The sequence below is a fragment of the Bison bison genome, unplaced genomic scaffold (genome assembly GCF_000754665.1).
Source record: "Bison bison bison isolate TAMUID 2011002044 unplaced genomic scaffold, Bison_UMD1.0 scf7180017864495, whole genome shotgun sequence".
NCBI lineage: Eukaryota > Metazoa > Chordata > Mammalia > Artiodactyla > Bovidae > Bison > Bison bison.
In genome coordinates this window covers 6,456,099-6,471,664 of record NW_011495054.1, presented here as the reverse complement: position 1 = coordinate 6,471,664, position 15,566 = coordinate 6,456,099, and the positions used below count along the sequence as shown (strand labels likewise).

The 15,566-nt window shown below is 40.5% G+C and overlaps 1 protein-coding gene across 2 annotated transcripts in view; it reads left to right on the top strand.

Annotated features, from left to right (window-relative positions):
- The window catches only part of SPPL3 (signal peptide peptidase like 3), a 96,004-nt gene that overhangs the window by 58,173 nt on the left and 22,265 nt on the right, over window positions 1-15,566 (top strand). For both annotated transcript variants that reach the window (XM_010828638.1, XM_010828639.1), the window contains one exon: window positions 6,968-7,045. In XM_010828638.1, the coding sequence (XP_010826940.1) occupies window positions 6,968-7,045 (78 nt within the window). The remainder of the gene's footprint in view (window positions 1-6,967; window positions 7,046-15,566) is intronic.

Below are 15,566 nucleotides of genomic sequence, written 5' to 3'. Positions count from 1 at the left end.
GTCAACTACATACTTCAGTTTAAAGCAAAACAAACAAACAAACAAAACCCCAAATGTTACTGTTAAGCACTTCAGCTATATAATAAAAGTACTATTAGTTCTCTTAAAAAAAAAAAAAGACAAAAAAACTTGTGTGGTCATCTAAAATGCTAGCTGAACTAGCTTCTGTTTTCTTGGGACACCATTTTTACTTGAAGAATAAATAGTAGACAAACTATGGAGTTATTCACACTTTAGTGTGTGGCTGACAGTTTCTCACAAATGAATAAAGTGAGCCTGTCACTTCAAGGAGGGAAAAAGTTATTTTTGCCAGTGATAAAATTTGCATGGAAATAAGGCATTTTGGAAATTTTGCCCCCATTATCATTAGCCTCAAGAGTGAAATTAACAAATGAGGTTTTTCAGATATTTTGTAATGAAATGTGACAACATCTGGAGGAGCTGTGCGACTTAGTGACTAGTGTGTGATGTTACATCACCCATGGATAAAAGAACCATTTGATAGCATAGTCCATGAGATTTTAATGTAATAATTTTTTTTTTTTAATTCACAGACAAGGTTTCAGATTTCACATTTCAGGTAACCTGTAAGAAATGACGACTTGTTGAATTTTAGGGTAGTATCAAAGAAGAGTATCCTTAGTTATCTGAAAAGATTATTCCAATGTTCTTCCCTTTTCTAGCTACCCATCTCTGTGAGGCCAGATTTTTCCCCCCATAAAGTTCAACTAAAGTAACATACAGCAACAGATTGAATGCAGAAGCAATTATCAGAATCTGGCTGACTTCTACTTAAGTCAGACGTTAAAGAGGTTTTTGAAAACTTAAAAGGATGCCCCTCATCTAAATTTTTTGTTTTGGAAAACTGTTATATTTCCTTTAGAAATGTAATTTATGTGCTCGTGTTGTAATGGTTTTATTATATTTAAATGAAATAGTAAATAAACATTTAAAACTTTTCTCACTTTTGATTTCTAGTGGCATAAATACCAGTAGATGTAACCTGTAGGAACAGAAGTTCTCAGGGTCCTTAATTTTACGAGTGTAGATGGTCTCAAGACCAAAAAATTTGCCAAGTGCTATTCTCAGTCATTGTGCAGGGTTGGAATAGTAGTGACTTGGTTTGTTGGGTGGACAAGAATGCTTTCATTGTATAGCTGCAAGGCTGACACAGGACACGCTATAGAACAGTACACTCTGTGTCTCGGTTTGGCATGATTTTTAGCAGGATATGTGTCTAAGCACTTGCTGGTAAAGCAGCTAGAAATAGATGCTTGACTGTAGAGCAGCTACTAAAATCCAGTATGGTTCTAAAAATCTTAGGGTGTGGAATATAACCTTACATATGCGAGAACTTTCTGGTAGTTCTTTGTCTTTGTCTATTAAGGCTTGGGGGAATGCAGTTAAATTAATGGTTTTTGTAATAACCATATAAAATATTGCAGCTCAACAGCTGACCAATACTCCTACCTCATTTGGCCAGTCTTTGAGTCTGTTTTTAGTACATTTGGCTAACCTGATTGCAGTGTGTCTCAAATGCATGTATTTAGTTCCTGTTTGCATTTCTGTCGGAATTCCTTTTACTTCAGAGTGTAGAGTAATTCCTGTCTTTTTAAAGTGAGTCCAGAGTTGCTGCAAACAGACACCTTGTTGGAGGGCCCGAGAAATGATACACGCCTGTTGGCGCTTTGTGGGGTCTGAAGTGTAGGATAGGCTGTAAAGTAAGGTGGACCACCGGGCTTTGATTTTAATTCATGTTCTCTATTTTATAATACTTTTTGTAAAACTGCCAGAGTGGTAGGTTGAGTTGAAAGTATATGAAATTTCAAATAACACTGTGGAATAAATCATAACTCCTAATTATGTGAAATTTGGTACAGTTTGCAAAGTTGTTAAAAGTTTTTTTAAAGTTTTATTATAAATTATGCCATGAACTATATTACGAGGCAGCTTTAACCGGATTTCCTTAGTACAGATTTATTTGGAAAATAAAATGGTCCAGTATAGAAGAAAGCATTAAATGAAACCATGCATTTAGCTCTCTGGTGGTTAGTGTGCAGGGCCAGGAGATGGAGATGAGAACTGGTAGTGCTCATCAGCCTCTTCATAAGATATTTTGCACATGGCCAAGACTTCACCTTGAAAAGTAGATCGTGAAGAACATCAGTGACTCAGTATAGTTAGTCACGCAGAGCAGAGCACAGGGGATCTGTGGAGGAGGGAAGGCTGCTTTAACAAAACTTCAACCCAGACTTATAGAAGTCTTAAGTGATGTCTCTGGAGAGTCTGTGTTTATTTGACAGTTGTAGCAAGGAAACAATAGTATCAGACTTAAGACGAGGAGTTTGGCAAGTTTAAACGTTTAATCTACCTTTTAGGGAATGACAGTATGCTTCAGAATGTGAAGGGTACGAAAAAGTCAAGTTTCAAGTAAAACACTAGCAAAAGAAAAGTCAAGTCCTTCTCCTACACACACACACACACTCATTTCACTCGCTCACACACACACACACACACACGCTCATTTCATGCTTTATAGACCAGGCTTTTAATCATATGAAAAGCTACTCAATCTCACTTTAATTTACTTTGAAATTAATTACATCACAAAAGTAATTAACGCAAATGAAAACCATATTGAAATATGAATCTTCATCTGTTAGATTGGCTAAAAAAAATTCAAAAGTTGGACAACACTCACTGTTGATAAGACTTTGGAAAACAGAGACGCTGGTTTGTTATGGTCATAGTGCAAAATGATAAAACCTCTCTGGTGAGCAGCTTAACCACATTTATCACGCTGCATTTCCTCCACATTTATCATGCTGCATTTCCTCCTCCATCCTACAACCTTATTTTCAGGAACTTTATTCTCTGGAGATGTGTTATTTCTTGTGTGTGACTGTGAGTATAACTTACAAAGCTCTTTATAACAGAATTGTAGCAGAATTTTTAGAAACAAAAGGGATTTTTGCTTTTTGGAAAAAAAATGTGGTATGTCCACACAGTGGAATACTATGCAGATGTTTAAAGAAAATAAAAATAAAGATCTCTGTGTACTGATAGGGGACGATCTCTAGGCTATATGGTAAAGGGGAAGGTGGAGGAGTACAGAGCAGTGTATTTAACGGCCTGTCTTGTGTGTGAAGAAATGGTAAGAAGTAGTATGTTTATATGTTTTAGAAGGCTACTGAAGAAACTCATAAAACTGGTCATGTAAAGAGGATATGGGGAGGAGGCTAGGTGGGAGTGAGACTTGTCAGTGTGTACTATACACAGTTTTGATTCCTGTTCCCCCCGAAGGTATTTTTTAACTTCTAGAAAACACTCCCTCTAAAGAGAGGTCATTTGTTTTGAGAATTTTGAAAGATGTGTGCAAAGATTATGGCAGAGCATGAGATAACTTTAGAGTAAAGGGAAATTGAAATCCGTTTTCCTAGTATAGGAAATGTCCTATTGCAGGTATCTCTTAGTGGGTAAGCTGATAGCTGGACAGAAGCTAGCGAAGGGGCTGGAGTGGCCGTCCACTGTCTCCTGCATCTGCATCCCCTTTGCTGACTGAAATTTTAGGAAATTGTGGGTGCCCACTGTGGGACAGAACTCACGACCCAGAAAATAAATGGCTGTATTCATTCACCTCTCATGCTTTTCATTGTCTCACCTTCTCAAAGACTGCTGTAAAAAAGAGAAATTTTCCTTTTGTGTGTGTGTGTGGAGGTTTTCAGAAAATATGCAAAAGCAGAAGAGTATAAGGAACCTCCATATACCTGTCATTCTAGTTTCAATAATTAAAAACAATTTCACCTTAAAAAAAAAAAAAATCCTTCCTACCTTTTCTTATTCCTGGAATATTTTAATGCAAGCCTTATATCATTTTACCCAGAGCTACTTCAGCATATATCTTTAATAACTAAAGATGAAAGATTTGACAGTACAGGCCACAGTGTCTTACTGTGAAATTTCATTTTATGTCCTGGGTTTTTTTAGAAAGGTTAAAGGAAACTTATCCTTCTCTGTGTTCATCCGTCTTTCCTCTTCACTGGTATAATTTCCAGTCAGCATACAAGAAAGGTTGAGTATCTCCTGTCTTTAAAAATAAATTAAGACTTCCCTTACCTTACATTCATTCCCCTCTAGCTGCTGTCTCCGTTGGAACTGTACTTTTCAAAAAGCTATCTCCGTTTCCTTACCTTAACTTCGCAGCCAGTTCCAGCCTGACTCCTGTCCCCACGGCTCACTCCATTAAAACTGTTCTTGCTAAAGTCATCAGTGACTCACACATTAAATAAACCCAGTGACTCTGCAGTTTTCATCTTACTTGACAACTCAGCCACCTTCAGCACTCATGACCTCTACCTCCTAATACAAGCAGTGAACATTGAGTAATTACTGGGTTCAGCTCTGTGTGTGAATTCTCATTTCATTCTTTTTTTAAGCAATTTGTTTTACTAATGTAGAGCTTTGTCTAAATCTTAATTCTGTAAAATTTTATTTATCTATTTATTTTGGGCTGCGCAGGGTCTTGGTTGCTGTGCGGGCTTCCTCTGGTTGTGGCATGCAGAGCCTGCTCTGGGTTGCGGTGGGCGGACTTCTCATTGCAGTGGCTTCTCGTTGCAGAGCTCAGGCTCTAGGGCGCAGGGCTTCATCAGCTGTGTCTTGCAGGATCTAGAGTGCAGGCTCAGTAGTTGTGGAGCAAGCTTAATTGCCACATAGCACGTGGGATCTTCCCAGACCAGGGATCGAACCCACATCTCCTGCATGGGCAGGCGGATTCTTTACCACTGAGCCACCAGGGAAAGCCTCATTTAATCCTTTGACAGCTCTTTGAGGGAGGTGTTGTCATTATCCTCATTTTATAGGTGGGAACTAGCTAAAGCTTAGGTTAAATAACTGGTCAGCTGCGGTCAGGGGTAGAACAGTTTTAGGTTCAGGCACCATCTCATCTGATCCTGCTGCCTCTTTGCAAACACTTCACCTTGCTATCCTGGGTCTTCTTCCTGATCTTTAGATTTCTGGCTTTTCGGGCTTTCATACTGGGTCCTCCTCTCATGCAACCCGTGGCTTCAGTTTCCATGTGGAGGGTCGTGAGCTCCCGGTCTGTGTCCTTAGCGTAGAGCTGCTTCTGAACTCTGGACCCAGGGAGCCAGCTGCTCCTTGGCACATTGGGAACTTCGACTCTGCTCCTTCTGTTGTTGTTGCCTTTTTTGCCAGATGGTACGGCCATCTACCAGCTGCTTAGCAGAAACCTGGGGTCCTCTCTCCTGAACAGTCACCAAATCCTGTTTTATTGAGTCTTGTGTCTCTCTCATTCATCTACCACCCTAAGGAAGCCCCCCACCCCCAGTTCAGTAGGCTCCACCTGTTACACATCTCAGGGTATCCTGTACTTGTCTTCCTCCCCTTTATAACATTTTCAGCAGTTACATTCACTTGCTTATATTAGCTTTTCGTTTTCATTCCTTTAGCCCAAACTTTAATTTTTAAATTCCTTTAGGAAGACATTAAGAGACAGGACCAAGACAACCTCATTTTTTATTCCATCCCTGGGGGCTGGCAGAGTGCCAGGCACAGAATCATCATTAAATATTTGATGAATGAAAAGAGGAAAAATTTGTTCTGGGAAAATCCCTAAGGATTCACTCGGAAGGGTGAATTTCAGAAGACAGACTTGAAAACACTGGGACTTGCCTGGCAGTCCAGTGGTTAGGACCCCGAGCTTTTACTGCAGGGCGTCCGGCTTTGACTCCTGGTCAGGGAACTAAGATCCTGCATGCCACACGGTGTGCCCCCAAATTTTTTTTTTTACTTCGGATAGTCAAGCCATAGAAGGGAGCTAAGGAATTGGCAGTAAAGTTAAGAGAAATAGGGTATTGGTTTTTGTTATTCACTTGCTAAGTTGTGTCCAACTCTTTGTGACACCATGGACTACAGCATGCCAGGCTTCCCTGTCCTTCATTGTCTCCTGGAGTTTGCTCAAATTGATGTCCTAGGCAATATTGTTCTTTGCAGCACTGGACTTTACTTTCACCACCAGACACATGCACAACTGAGCATCGTTTGCGTTTTGGCCCAGCTGCTTCATTCTTTCTGGAGCTATTAGTAATTACCTTCTGCTCTTCCCAGTAGTATATTGGACACCTTCCGACCTGGGGGGCTCATCTTCTGGTGTCATATCTTTTTGCCTTTTCATATAATTTTGGAGTTCTCTTGGCAAGAATACTGTGGAGTGGGTTGCCATTCTCTCCTCCAGTGGACCACGTTTTGTCGGTACTCTTTACTATGACCCGTCCATCTTGGGTGGCCCTGCATAGCATGGCTCTTAGCTTCACTGAGTTACACAAGCCCCTTCGTCACAAGGCTGTGATCCGTGAAGGGGAGGTTATTTGGGCAAGTGGAAGTTGTGGGACTTTCTGACTGTCATCATAATATGGAAAGGAAGGGAAGAGGGTGTCAAGAATGCCAAAGGAATCATGATATGCCCTGAGAGGGTCAGGTATGAAGGGAAGAGCAATGACTGTAGTTTTCAACCTGTTGACTTTCAAGAACCTTCTGTGGGATATCCACATGAAGAGAACCAATAGACAGTTAAAAAAAAAAAACGAAAGTAGAATCCAGGAGAGACATGGCTTTACTTTATTACTGAGTAAAATCACTAAGATACTACTGCTAATTCACAAGTACAGAGTTGGCAGATATTTTGGTACTTGGGAGTGGAAGCACGTGTGTGTATTATTACTGAGACGGGTTTTGCATTGATACCATTGAACACCCAGTGGAGGCCAACTAATGAAAACTGTGAATCTGTACCAGATCTGTGTTTCAATTAATATTTGTTCGTGCCAATTTATACTTTTTTTCCTTCTTAGATAAAAATAAAACTTAGTGGAGTTTATAGAACTCCATTAGACTGTAAACTCCATGAGTTTGCTGCCATGTGATTAAATTTTTTTCCCTCTTGTTTCTCTAGGGCCTATTCCCTGGTGGATTCCAGTCAAGTGTCTACTTTTCTGATTTCCATTCTACTTATAGTCTATGGTAGTTTCAGGTAAGATGCTCTCAAAATGGGATTGATTTCTGTTGGAGGTGCAAGACACATTGTTCTGGGTGTTGGGACCAGAATTTATTGCTTCTTTGAAGAGAAACATGACTTTGACAGGAATTGAGTTGAACAGGATAATTCTGATATTTATTCTTTGGTTGGCTGTTAAAACACTTCTTGGTTTTGCTTATGTCTTTGGCATTTTAATGCAAATAAGTGAAAACTAATCGCTTAAATTCTGGTTCTGGGGGAAAAATGATTCACATTAAGTATACTTATTGAGAGAGTTAAGGAGAGAGTCCTTGACAGTGATTCTGCAGTGTCTCAGAGGGACAGAATGTTCTTCTTAATTAAAAAAAAAAATGCATTGACCTATGTTGACCATATATGATATTGCCAGTAGATAGTCAACTTTTTTGACATATGCATGTAATTTTATAAGGTTCAGGCTACTATTAGGAGAATTGTGCACGGTTGCATTGACCAAGTATTCTCTCTGCTAACCTTAGGAATGCTGAGACTGGATCTTCTTGAAGTTCCCATCCTAGCAGACAGCCATAGAAATACAAAGATAAGGAAGCTAGATACTCAACTCCCTTCTTTTCACTATTCTTACTTTAGAGAAATCTTAGTGGTTGTATAACTGATAGTTTTGTGGTGGATAAATTTAAAAATGAAAGCTGCCTGGAAAATTTTAAATTGAGAACTTGAAAGGGAGCAGCAGTGTTAAAGGAAATAATCAAGCTTAAGGATTTTGAATTACCCAGTACTATGTTTGGATTTTAATGAGTATTTGGTAAAATTACATACTTCCAGGCTTTATCTCAGCATTGAGTAGAACAAGTAAAATACTGTTGATAATTCCAGTATCAGTTGATAAAATGTTTTACTCATTGAGACTTCTGCTGAGAACCCTAGGTTCCTAGCCACCCTTAGGAAGCATCAGTCAAGCCAGAGCAGCTTAGAACCTCATCAGCATAATCCTATATTTTTTGTATAGACAAATTTTTGGTTTTTTCTTTTTGAGTATATAATAACATTTCAGAAGTTTTTACAATTAAAAAAAAACAAAACTTCAGACTCACAACTCTGAAACTCCTTTCGTTAGTTCAAATGACGTTTTATTTGGCATGTACTTACATACTGTGTACATTTTTATAGTTTAAATCCAGTGTCCCTAGCCTTTTTGGCACCAGGGGCCAGTTTCATAGAGGACAGTTTTCCCACAGACTTTGGCAGAGTGAGGGGGCTGAGGGTGGTTTCTGGATGATTCTCATAAGAAGCGTGCAACCCAGATCATTCACACGCACGGTTCACAGCCCGTTTTGCACTCCGTGAGAAGCCAGTGCCGCCACTGACCTGGCAGGAGGCGGAGCTCGGGTGGTGATGGGGGTGATGACCCAGTGCAGCCAAGACAGTCCTTTTCACGGCAGCAGAAGCAAAACTGGCAGTGGCCAGTGAGTAAAGCTGCTAGAGTGACTTCCTGGGTTCTTGCCTTAATGTAAACAAGGCATAGCTGAATGAAGAACTGACCGATTACTTATTTGGACATGGATTGCTTGATGAAAATACAGGGAATTCATTAGGGCACAGCCAGCTGGTACCGTTGTTCAGTCAGTCAGTCATGTCCGACTCCGCAACCTCATGGACTTCAGCATGCCAGGCTTCCCTGTCCTTCCCCATCTCCTGGAGCTTGCTTAAACTCATGTCTGTTGAGTCAGTGATGCCATCCAACCATCTCATCCTCTGTCTTCCCCTTGTCCTCCCGTCTTCGATCTTTCCCAGCATCAGGGTCTTTTCCAGTGAGTCAGTTCTTCACGTCAGGCGGCCAAAGTACTGGAGCCTCAGTTTCAGCATCAGTCCTTCTAATGAATATTCAGGACTGATTTCTTTAAAATTGACTGGTTTGATCTCCTCGCAGTCCAAGGGACTCTCCAGATTCTTCTCCAACACCACAGTTCGAAAGCATCAGTTCTTCAGCACTCAGCCTTTCTTATGGCCCAACTCTCATGTCCATACACGACTACTGGAAAAACCATAGTCTTGACTAGATGGACCGTTGTTGGCAAAGTAATACCTCTGCTTTTTAATATGCTGTCTAGGTTGGTCATAGCTTTTCTTCCAAGGAGCAAGCATCTTTTAATTTCATGGCTGCAGTCACCATGTGCAGTGATTTTGGAGCCCAAGAAAATAAAGTCTGTCACTGTTTCCATTATTTCCCCATCTATTTGCCACGAAGTGATGGAACTGGATGCCATGATCTTAGTTTTTTGAATGTTGAGCTTTAAGCCAACTTTTTCATTCTCTTTCACTTTCATCAAGAGGCTCTTTAGTTCTTCGCTTTCTGCCGCTAGGGTGGTGTCATCTGTATATCATATTCATATTTCTCCTGGCAATCTTGATTCCAGCTTGTGGAATCATCCAGCCCAGCATTTCGCATGATGTACTCTGTATATAAGTTATACAGGCAGGGTGACAGTATGTAGCCTTGATGTACTCCTTTCCCAATTTGGAGCCAGTCCATTGTTCATGTCCAGGTCTCACTGTTGCTTCTTGACCTGCATTATAGGTTTCTGAGGAGGCAGGTCAGGTGGTCTGGTATTCCCATCTCTCTAAGAATTTTCCACTGTTTGATGTGATCCACACAATCAAAGGCTTTAGAATACTCAGTGAAGCAGAAGTAGATGTTTTTCTGGAATTCTCTTGCTTTTTCTATGATCCAACAGATGTTGGCAATTTGATCTATGGTTCCTCTACCTTTTCTAAAACAAGCTTGAACATCTGGAGGTTCACAGTTCACATACTGTTGAAGCCTAGCTTGGAGAATTTTGAGTGTTACTTTGCTAGCGTGTGAAATGAGTGCCATTGTGCGGTAGTTTGAACATTCTTGGCATTGCCTTTCTTTGGGATTGGAATGAAAATTGACCTTTTTCAGTCCTGTGGCCACTGCTGAGTTTTCCAAATTTGCTGGCATAGTGAGTAGCACTTTCACATCCTTTAGGATTTGAAATAACTCAGCTGGAATTCCATCACCTCCACTAACTTTGTTCATAGTGATGCTTCCTAAGGCCCGCTTGACTTCGGACTCCAGGGTGTCTGACTCTAGGTGAGTGATCGCACAGTCGTGGTTATCTGCGTCATGCAGATCTTTTTGTATAGTTCTTCTGGGTCCCCTGGGGTGCTAAATGGTGCTGACTAGTCTATCTTGCTGTCTCGCTTCTGCTGTTGCTACCAGTTTAGATGCTTCTCAGACGTTGTGAGTGACTTCCATTTGTTACTCTGAGGGGGTTGTCTAGAGATGTATGATTGTCACTGGCTACTAGAATTTTTTTTGGTTAGATGTTGACTTTATTAAAGAAACCTGGTGAAGAAAATAGCTAATGTTTTACTGAGCATTTATGTTCCACCTACAGTGGTAAATGCTTTACCTAAAGTCTCATTTAATCTTTGTATCAATTCAACAGAATAGATACTGTTATTCCCATTTTATAAGTGAGGAAACTAGGGCCCAGAAATGTTACGTAGCTCGCCCAAGTAATAAGTGATGAAGCTGGGATTTAAACTCAGGCAGTACTCTACTGCTGCTGGCTATTGAGAACAATAACATTTCAATTGTGAAGCAAATAAATTGATCTGACAGTAAAGTCAGAAGAAATGAGAAGTTTCTTAAAAACCCCTTTTTGTGATTTTTTTGTTTTTCTTCCATAGGATTCTCCAACCATAAGAATCATCTGGGGAAGGCTGTTCGGTAGGCTTAGGATGGGAGCCCTGTACTCTAGCCTCATTGAGGTGACCTGCACACTGGATAAACTCTTTCCGTTATTGCACATTGTTGGCCCTTCATTGCTGGTGGCACTTTATGGACCCACTCATTGATATGTTTTTAACCTTTTACAATTCTATTGAAGCTCTCCTGAAGTTCTCAGAGTCTCCTTTTTTTGCTAAGTCAAAAACATGTCTTCTCAGTCTGCATCCTTGCTGAGCCTTGGTGGTTTTATCACCACTACTTCCTGCAGATTTCTCCTCCCTTGGCCTCCGCTTTCATGTTGCCTTCCATATAGGACTTGCACGAGAAATGCCTCTTGAATTTGATTAGCCCTATCCCTATTGTCTCTCCCGATGCCCAGCCAAATGTTCTTACCTCCTCTGATTTAGGACCATAAAAAATACATTATTTGCTCATTTAAATAATACATTTTATTGAGAGAAGATCATAAAACGCAGGATGAAAGGTTTGTGCACTGTACTGGTTATTTTCCCCCAGGCTTTCACATTTCTAAGTACAGAGGGGAGAACTGTGGCAAATAAAACTAGATTTTAAAGCCCCAAACAAATCCTCAATCTAAGAGCCCTTACATTTGCCATGCCTTGGCTGAGCTCTGCTTGCTGGATTTCCTGTGTTACTTAAAGATGACACCTGATCACCCTAATCTTTCCAGCTGCTCAGGGGGAGAAAATAGCATAATTACTCATGTAATAAGTATTTCCCCCCAGCCTTTGACAAACCAACAGGAAAACATTAATGGAGGGGCAGGGAAGGTGAAAGGGACCACTCAGATGGGCATAGGGACCCAGGAACACAGTGTGAGATGGTTTAGAATTTTTTAGGCAGCTTATTACTGTGAAGATACTTGAGTTCTGTCCCCACAGGAATCACAGACAAAAAAAAGAAGAGCAGGTTTGAAGTAGGTCTAAAAGGAAATCAAAAGGAAGATATACTTTATAATTGATAAAAAGGTAATACATAAATATAATACAGATGTATCTCTTTATGTAAAGTTACTATATAAAGGAACAATGGAACTTTTATAGAGTAACTACTCTCTTTTTTTAAGGCAAGCACCTCCCTGTGCTTTCTTTAATTTTGAGGGTAGTTTATTTGCTTATACCCAAACCTACTCTAGGAAGACAGTGCAGAGATGATAAGGAATGTACTTTATATGATTCTTTTGACCTTTATACCAAATGCAGGTAACTGTAAAGTTAGACCAGGTTAACCAAAATAAGTCTTATTATGGTTCACAAACCAACTCACCCTGAGCTATGCTGTGTAGGGCCACCCAAGGTGGACAGGTCATGGTGGAGAGTTCTGACAAAACATGGTCCACTGGAGAGGGGAATGGCAAACCCCTTCAGTATTCTTGCCTTGAAAACCCCATGAACATTATGAAAAGGCAAAAAGATAGGACACTGAAAGATGAACTCCCCAGGTCATAGGTGCCCAATTATGCTACTGGAGATCAGTGGAGAAATAACTCCAGAAAGAATGAAGAGAGGGAGCCAAAGCAAAAACAACACCCAGCTGTGGATGTGACTGGTGATGGAAGTAAAGTCCAATGCTATAAAGAGCAATATTGCATAGGAACCTGGAATGTTAGGTCCATGAATCAAGGCAAATTGGAAGTGGTCAAACAGGAGATGGCAAGAGTGAACATCAACATTTGAGGAATCAACGAACTAAAATGGACTGGAATGGGTGAATTTAACTCAGATGACCATTATATCTACTACTGTGGGCAAGAATCCCTTAGAAGAAATGGAGTAGCCATCATAGTCAACAGAAGAGTCCAAAATGCAGTACTTGGGTACAATCTCAAAAATGACAGAATGATCTTTGTTCATTTCCAAGGCAAACCATTCAGTATCACAGTAATCCAAGTCTATGCCCCAACCATTAATGCTGAAGTAGCTGAAGTTGAACGGTTCTATGAAGATTTATAAGACCTTCTGGAACTAACACCCAAAAAAGATATCCCTTTCATTATAGGGGACTGGAATGCAAAAGGAGGAAGTCAAGAGATACTTGGAGTAACAAGCAAGTTTGGCCTTGGGAGTACAAAATGAAGCAGGGCAAAGGCTAACAGAATTTTAGAACTCACTGGTCATAGCAAACACCCTCTTCCAACAACACAAGAGAAGACTCTACACATAGACATCACCAGATGGTCAACACCAAAATCAGATTGATTATATTCTTTGCAGCCAAAGATGGAGAAGCTCTATTCAGTCAACAAAAACAAGACTGGGAGCTGACTGTGGCTCAGATCATGAACTCCTTATTGCAGAATTCAGACTTAAATTGAAGAAAGTAGGGAAAACCACTAGACCATTCAGGTATGACCTAAATCAAATCCCTTACGATTATATAGTGGAAATGACAAACAGATTCAAGGGATTAGATGTGATAGAATGCCTGAAGAACTATAGACAGGGGTTCGTGACATTGTACAGGACGCAGGGGTCAAGACCATCCCCAGAAAAAGAAATGCAAAAAGGCAAAATGGTTGTCTGAGGAGGCCTTACAAATAGCTCTGAAGAGGAGAGAAGCAAAAGACAAAGGAAAGGAATGATATACCCATTTGAATGCAGAGATCCAAAGAATAGCAAGGAGAGTTAAGAAAGCCTTCTTCAGTGGTCAGTGCAAAGAAATAGAGGAAAACAATAGAATGGGAAAGACTAATGATCTCTTCAAGAAAATTAGAGATACCAAGGGAATATTTCATTCAAAGATGGGCACAATAAAGGACAGAAATATCATTTATTTCTAATATCCTTGATCTGCTATCAAGAAGAGGTGGTAAGAATACACAGAAGAGCTATACATAAAAAGATCTTAATGACCCAAATAATCTCGATGGTGTGATCACCCACCTAGACCCAGACATCCTGGAGTCCCAAAGTCAAGCAGGCCTTAGGAAGCATCGCTACGAACAAAGCTAGTGGAGGTGATAGAATTCCAGCTGAGCTATTTCGAATCCTAAAAGATGATACTGTGAAAGTCCTGCACTCAATATGCCAGCAAATTTGGGAAACTGAGCAGCAGCCACAGGACTGGAAAAGGTCAGTTTTCATTCCAATCCCAAAGAAAGACAATGCCAAAGAACGCGCAAACTACCACACAACTGCATTCATCTCACACGCTAGCAAAGTAATGCTCAAAATTCTCCAAGCCAGGCTTCAACAGTACGTGAACTGTTAACTTTCAGATGTTGAGGCTGGATTTAGAAAAGGCAGAGGAACCAGAGATCAAATTACCAACATCCATTGGATCACAGAAAAAGTGAGAGAATTCCAGAGAAACACCTGCTTTATTGACTGTCAAAGCATTTGACTGTGTGGATCACAACAAACTGGAAAATTCTTAAAGAGATGGGAATTCCAGACCACCTGACCTGCCTCCTGTGAAATCTGTATGCAGGTGAGAAGCAACAGTTAGAACTGGACATGGAACAACAGACTGGTTCCAAATAGGGAAAGTCGTAAGTCAAGGTTGGATATTGTCAGCCTGCTTATTTAACTCATAGGCAGAGTACATCATGCAAAATGCTGGGCTGGAAGAAGCACAAGCAGGAATCAAGATTGCTGGGAGAAATATCAATAAACCTCAGATATGCAGATGACACTACCCTTATGGCAGAAAGCGAAGAAGAACTAAAGAGCCTCTTGAGTGAAAGAGGAGAGTGAAAAAGTTGGCTTAAAGCTAAACATTCAGAAAACTAAGATCATGGCATCCAGTCTCATCACTTCATGGCAAATAGATGAGGAAACAGTGGAAACAGTGGCAGACTTTATTTTGGGGGGCTCCAAAATCACTGCAGATGGTGACTGCAGCCATGAAATTAAAAAATGCTTGCTCCTTAGAAGAAAAGTTATGATCATAGACAGCATATTAAAAAGCAGAGACATTACTTTGCCAACAAAGGTCCGTCTAGTCAAGGCTATGGTTTTTCCAGTAGTTGTGTATGGATGTGACACTTGGACTATAAAAAGAAAGCCGAGTGCCGAAGAATTGATGCTTTTGAACTGTGGTGTTAGAGAAGACTCTGGAGAGTCCCTTGGACTGCAAAGAGATCAAACCAGTCAATCCTAAAGGAAATCAGTCCTTAATATTCATTGGAAGGACTGATACTGAAGCTGAAGCTCTAATACATTGGCCACCTGATGCGAAGAACTGACTCATTTGAAAAGATCCTGATGCTGGGAAAGATTGAAGGTGGGAGAAGGGGATGACAGAGGATGAGATGGTTGGATGGCATCACCAACTCAATGGACATGAGTTTGAGTAAGCTCTGGGAATTAGTGATGGACAGGGTAGCCTGGCGTGCTGCAGTCCATGGGGTTGCAAAGAGTTGGACACGACTGAGTGACTAAACACATGTCATGATGTATTTATCACACACTAATGTGTGATGTGTTTATCTTTTGAATTGTTCTTTTGAGAGAGTCAGTTCCTAGGCAGGTTGATAGGGGGTCTAGGGGTCCCCAAGGAGAGAGGGGTCTGGAATTCTCAAGGAGGAAGAAAGGACAAACTTTTTTTCTTTCTCCACATTCCTTAGGATTATATAACAATAATGTATCCTGCCTGAGGACAGTCTCTGGATTAAGGACAGTCTTTGGATTAAACCTTCTGGCTAATTCTGTTATCTTAAAATGTAAATTATGGGAGTAGGTCTGATGAGGTCTTTACAACCTCCAGACATTCTTTGGATTCACTGGAGAGTATATAACTTCATTGTTAACACTAGCA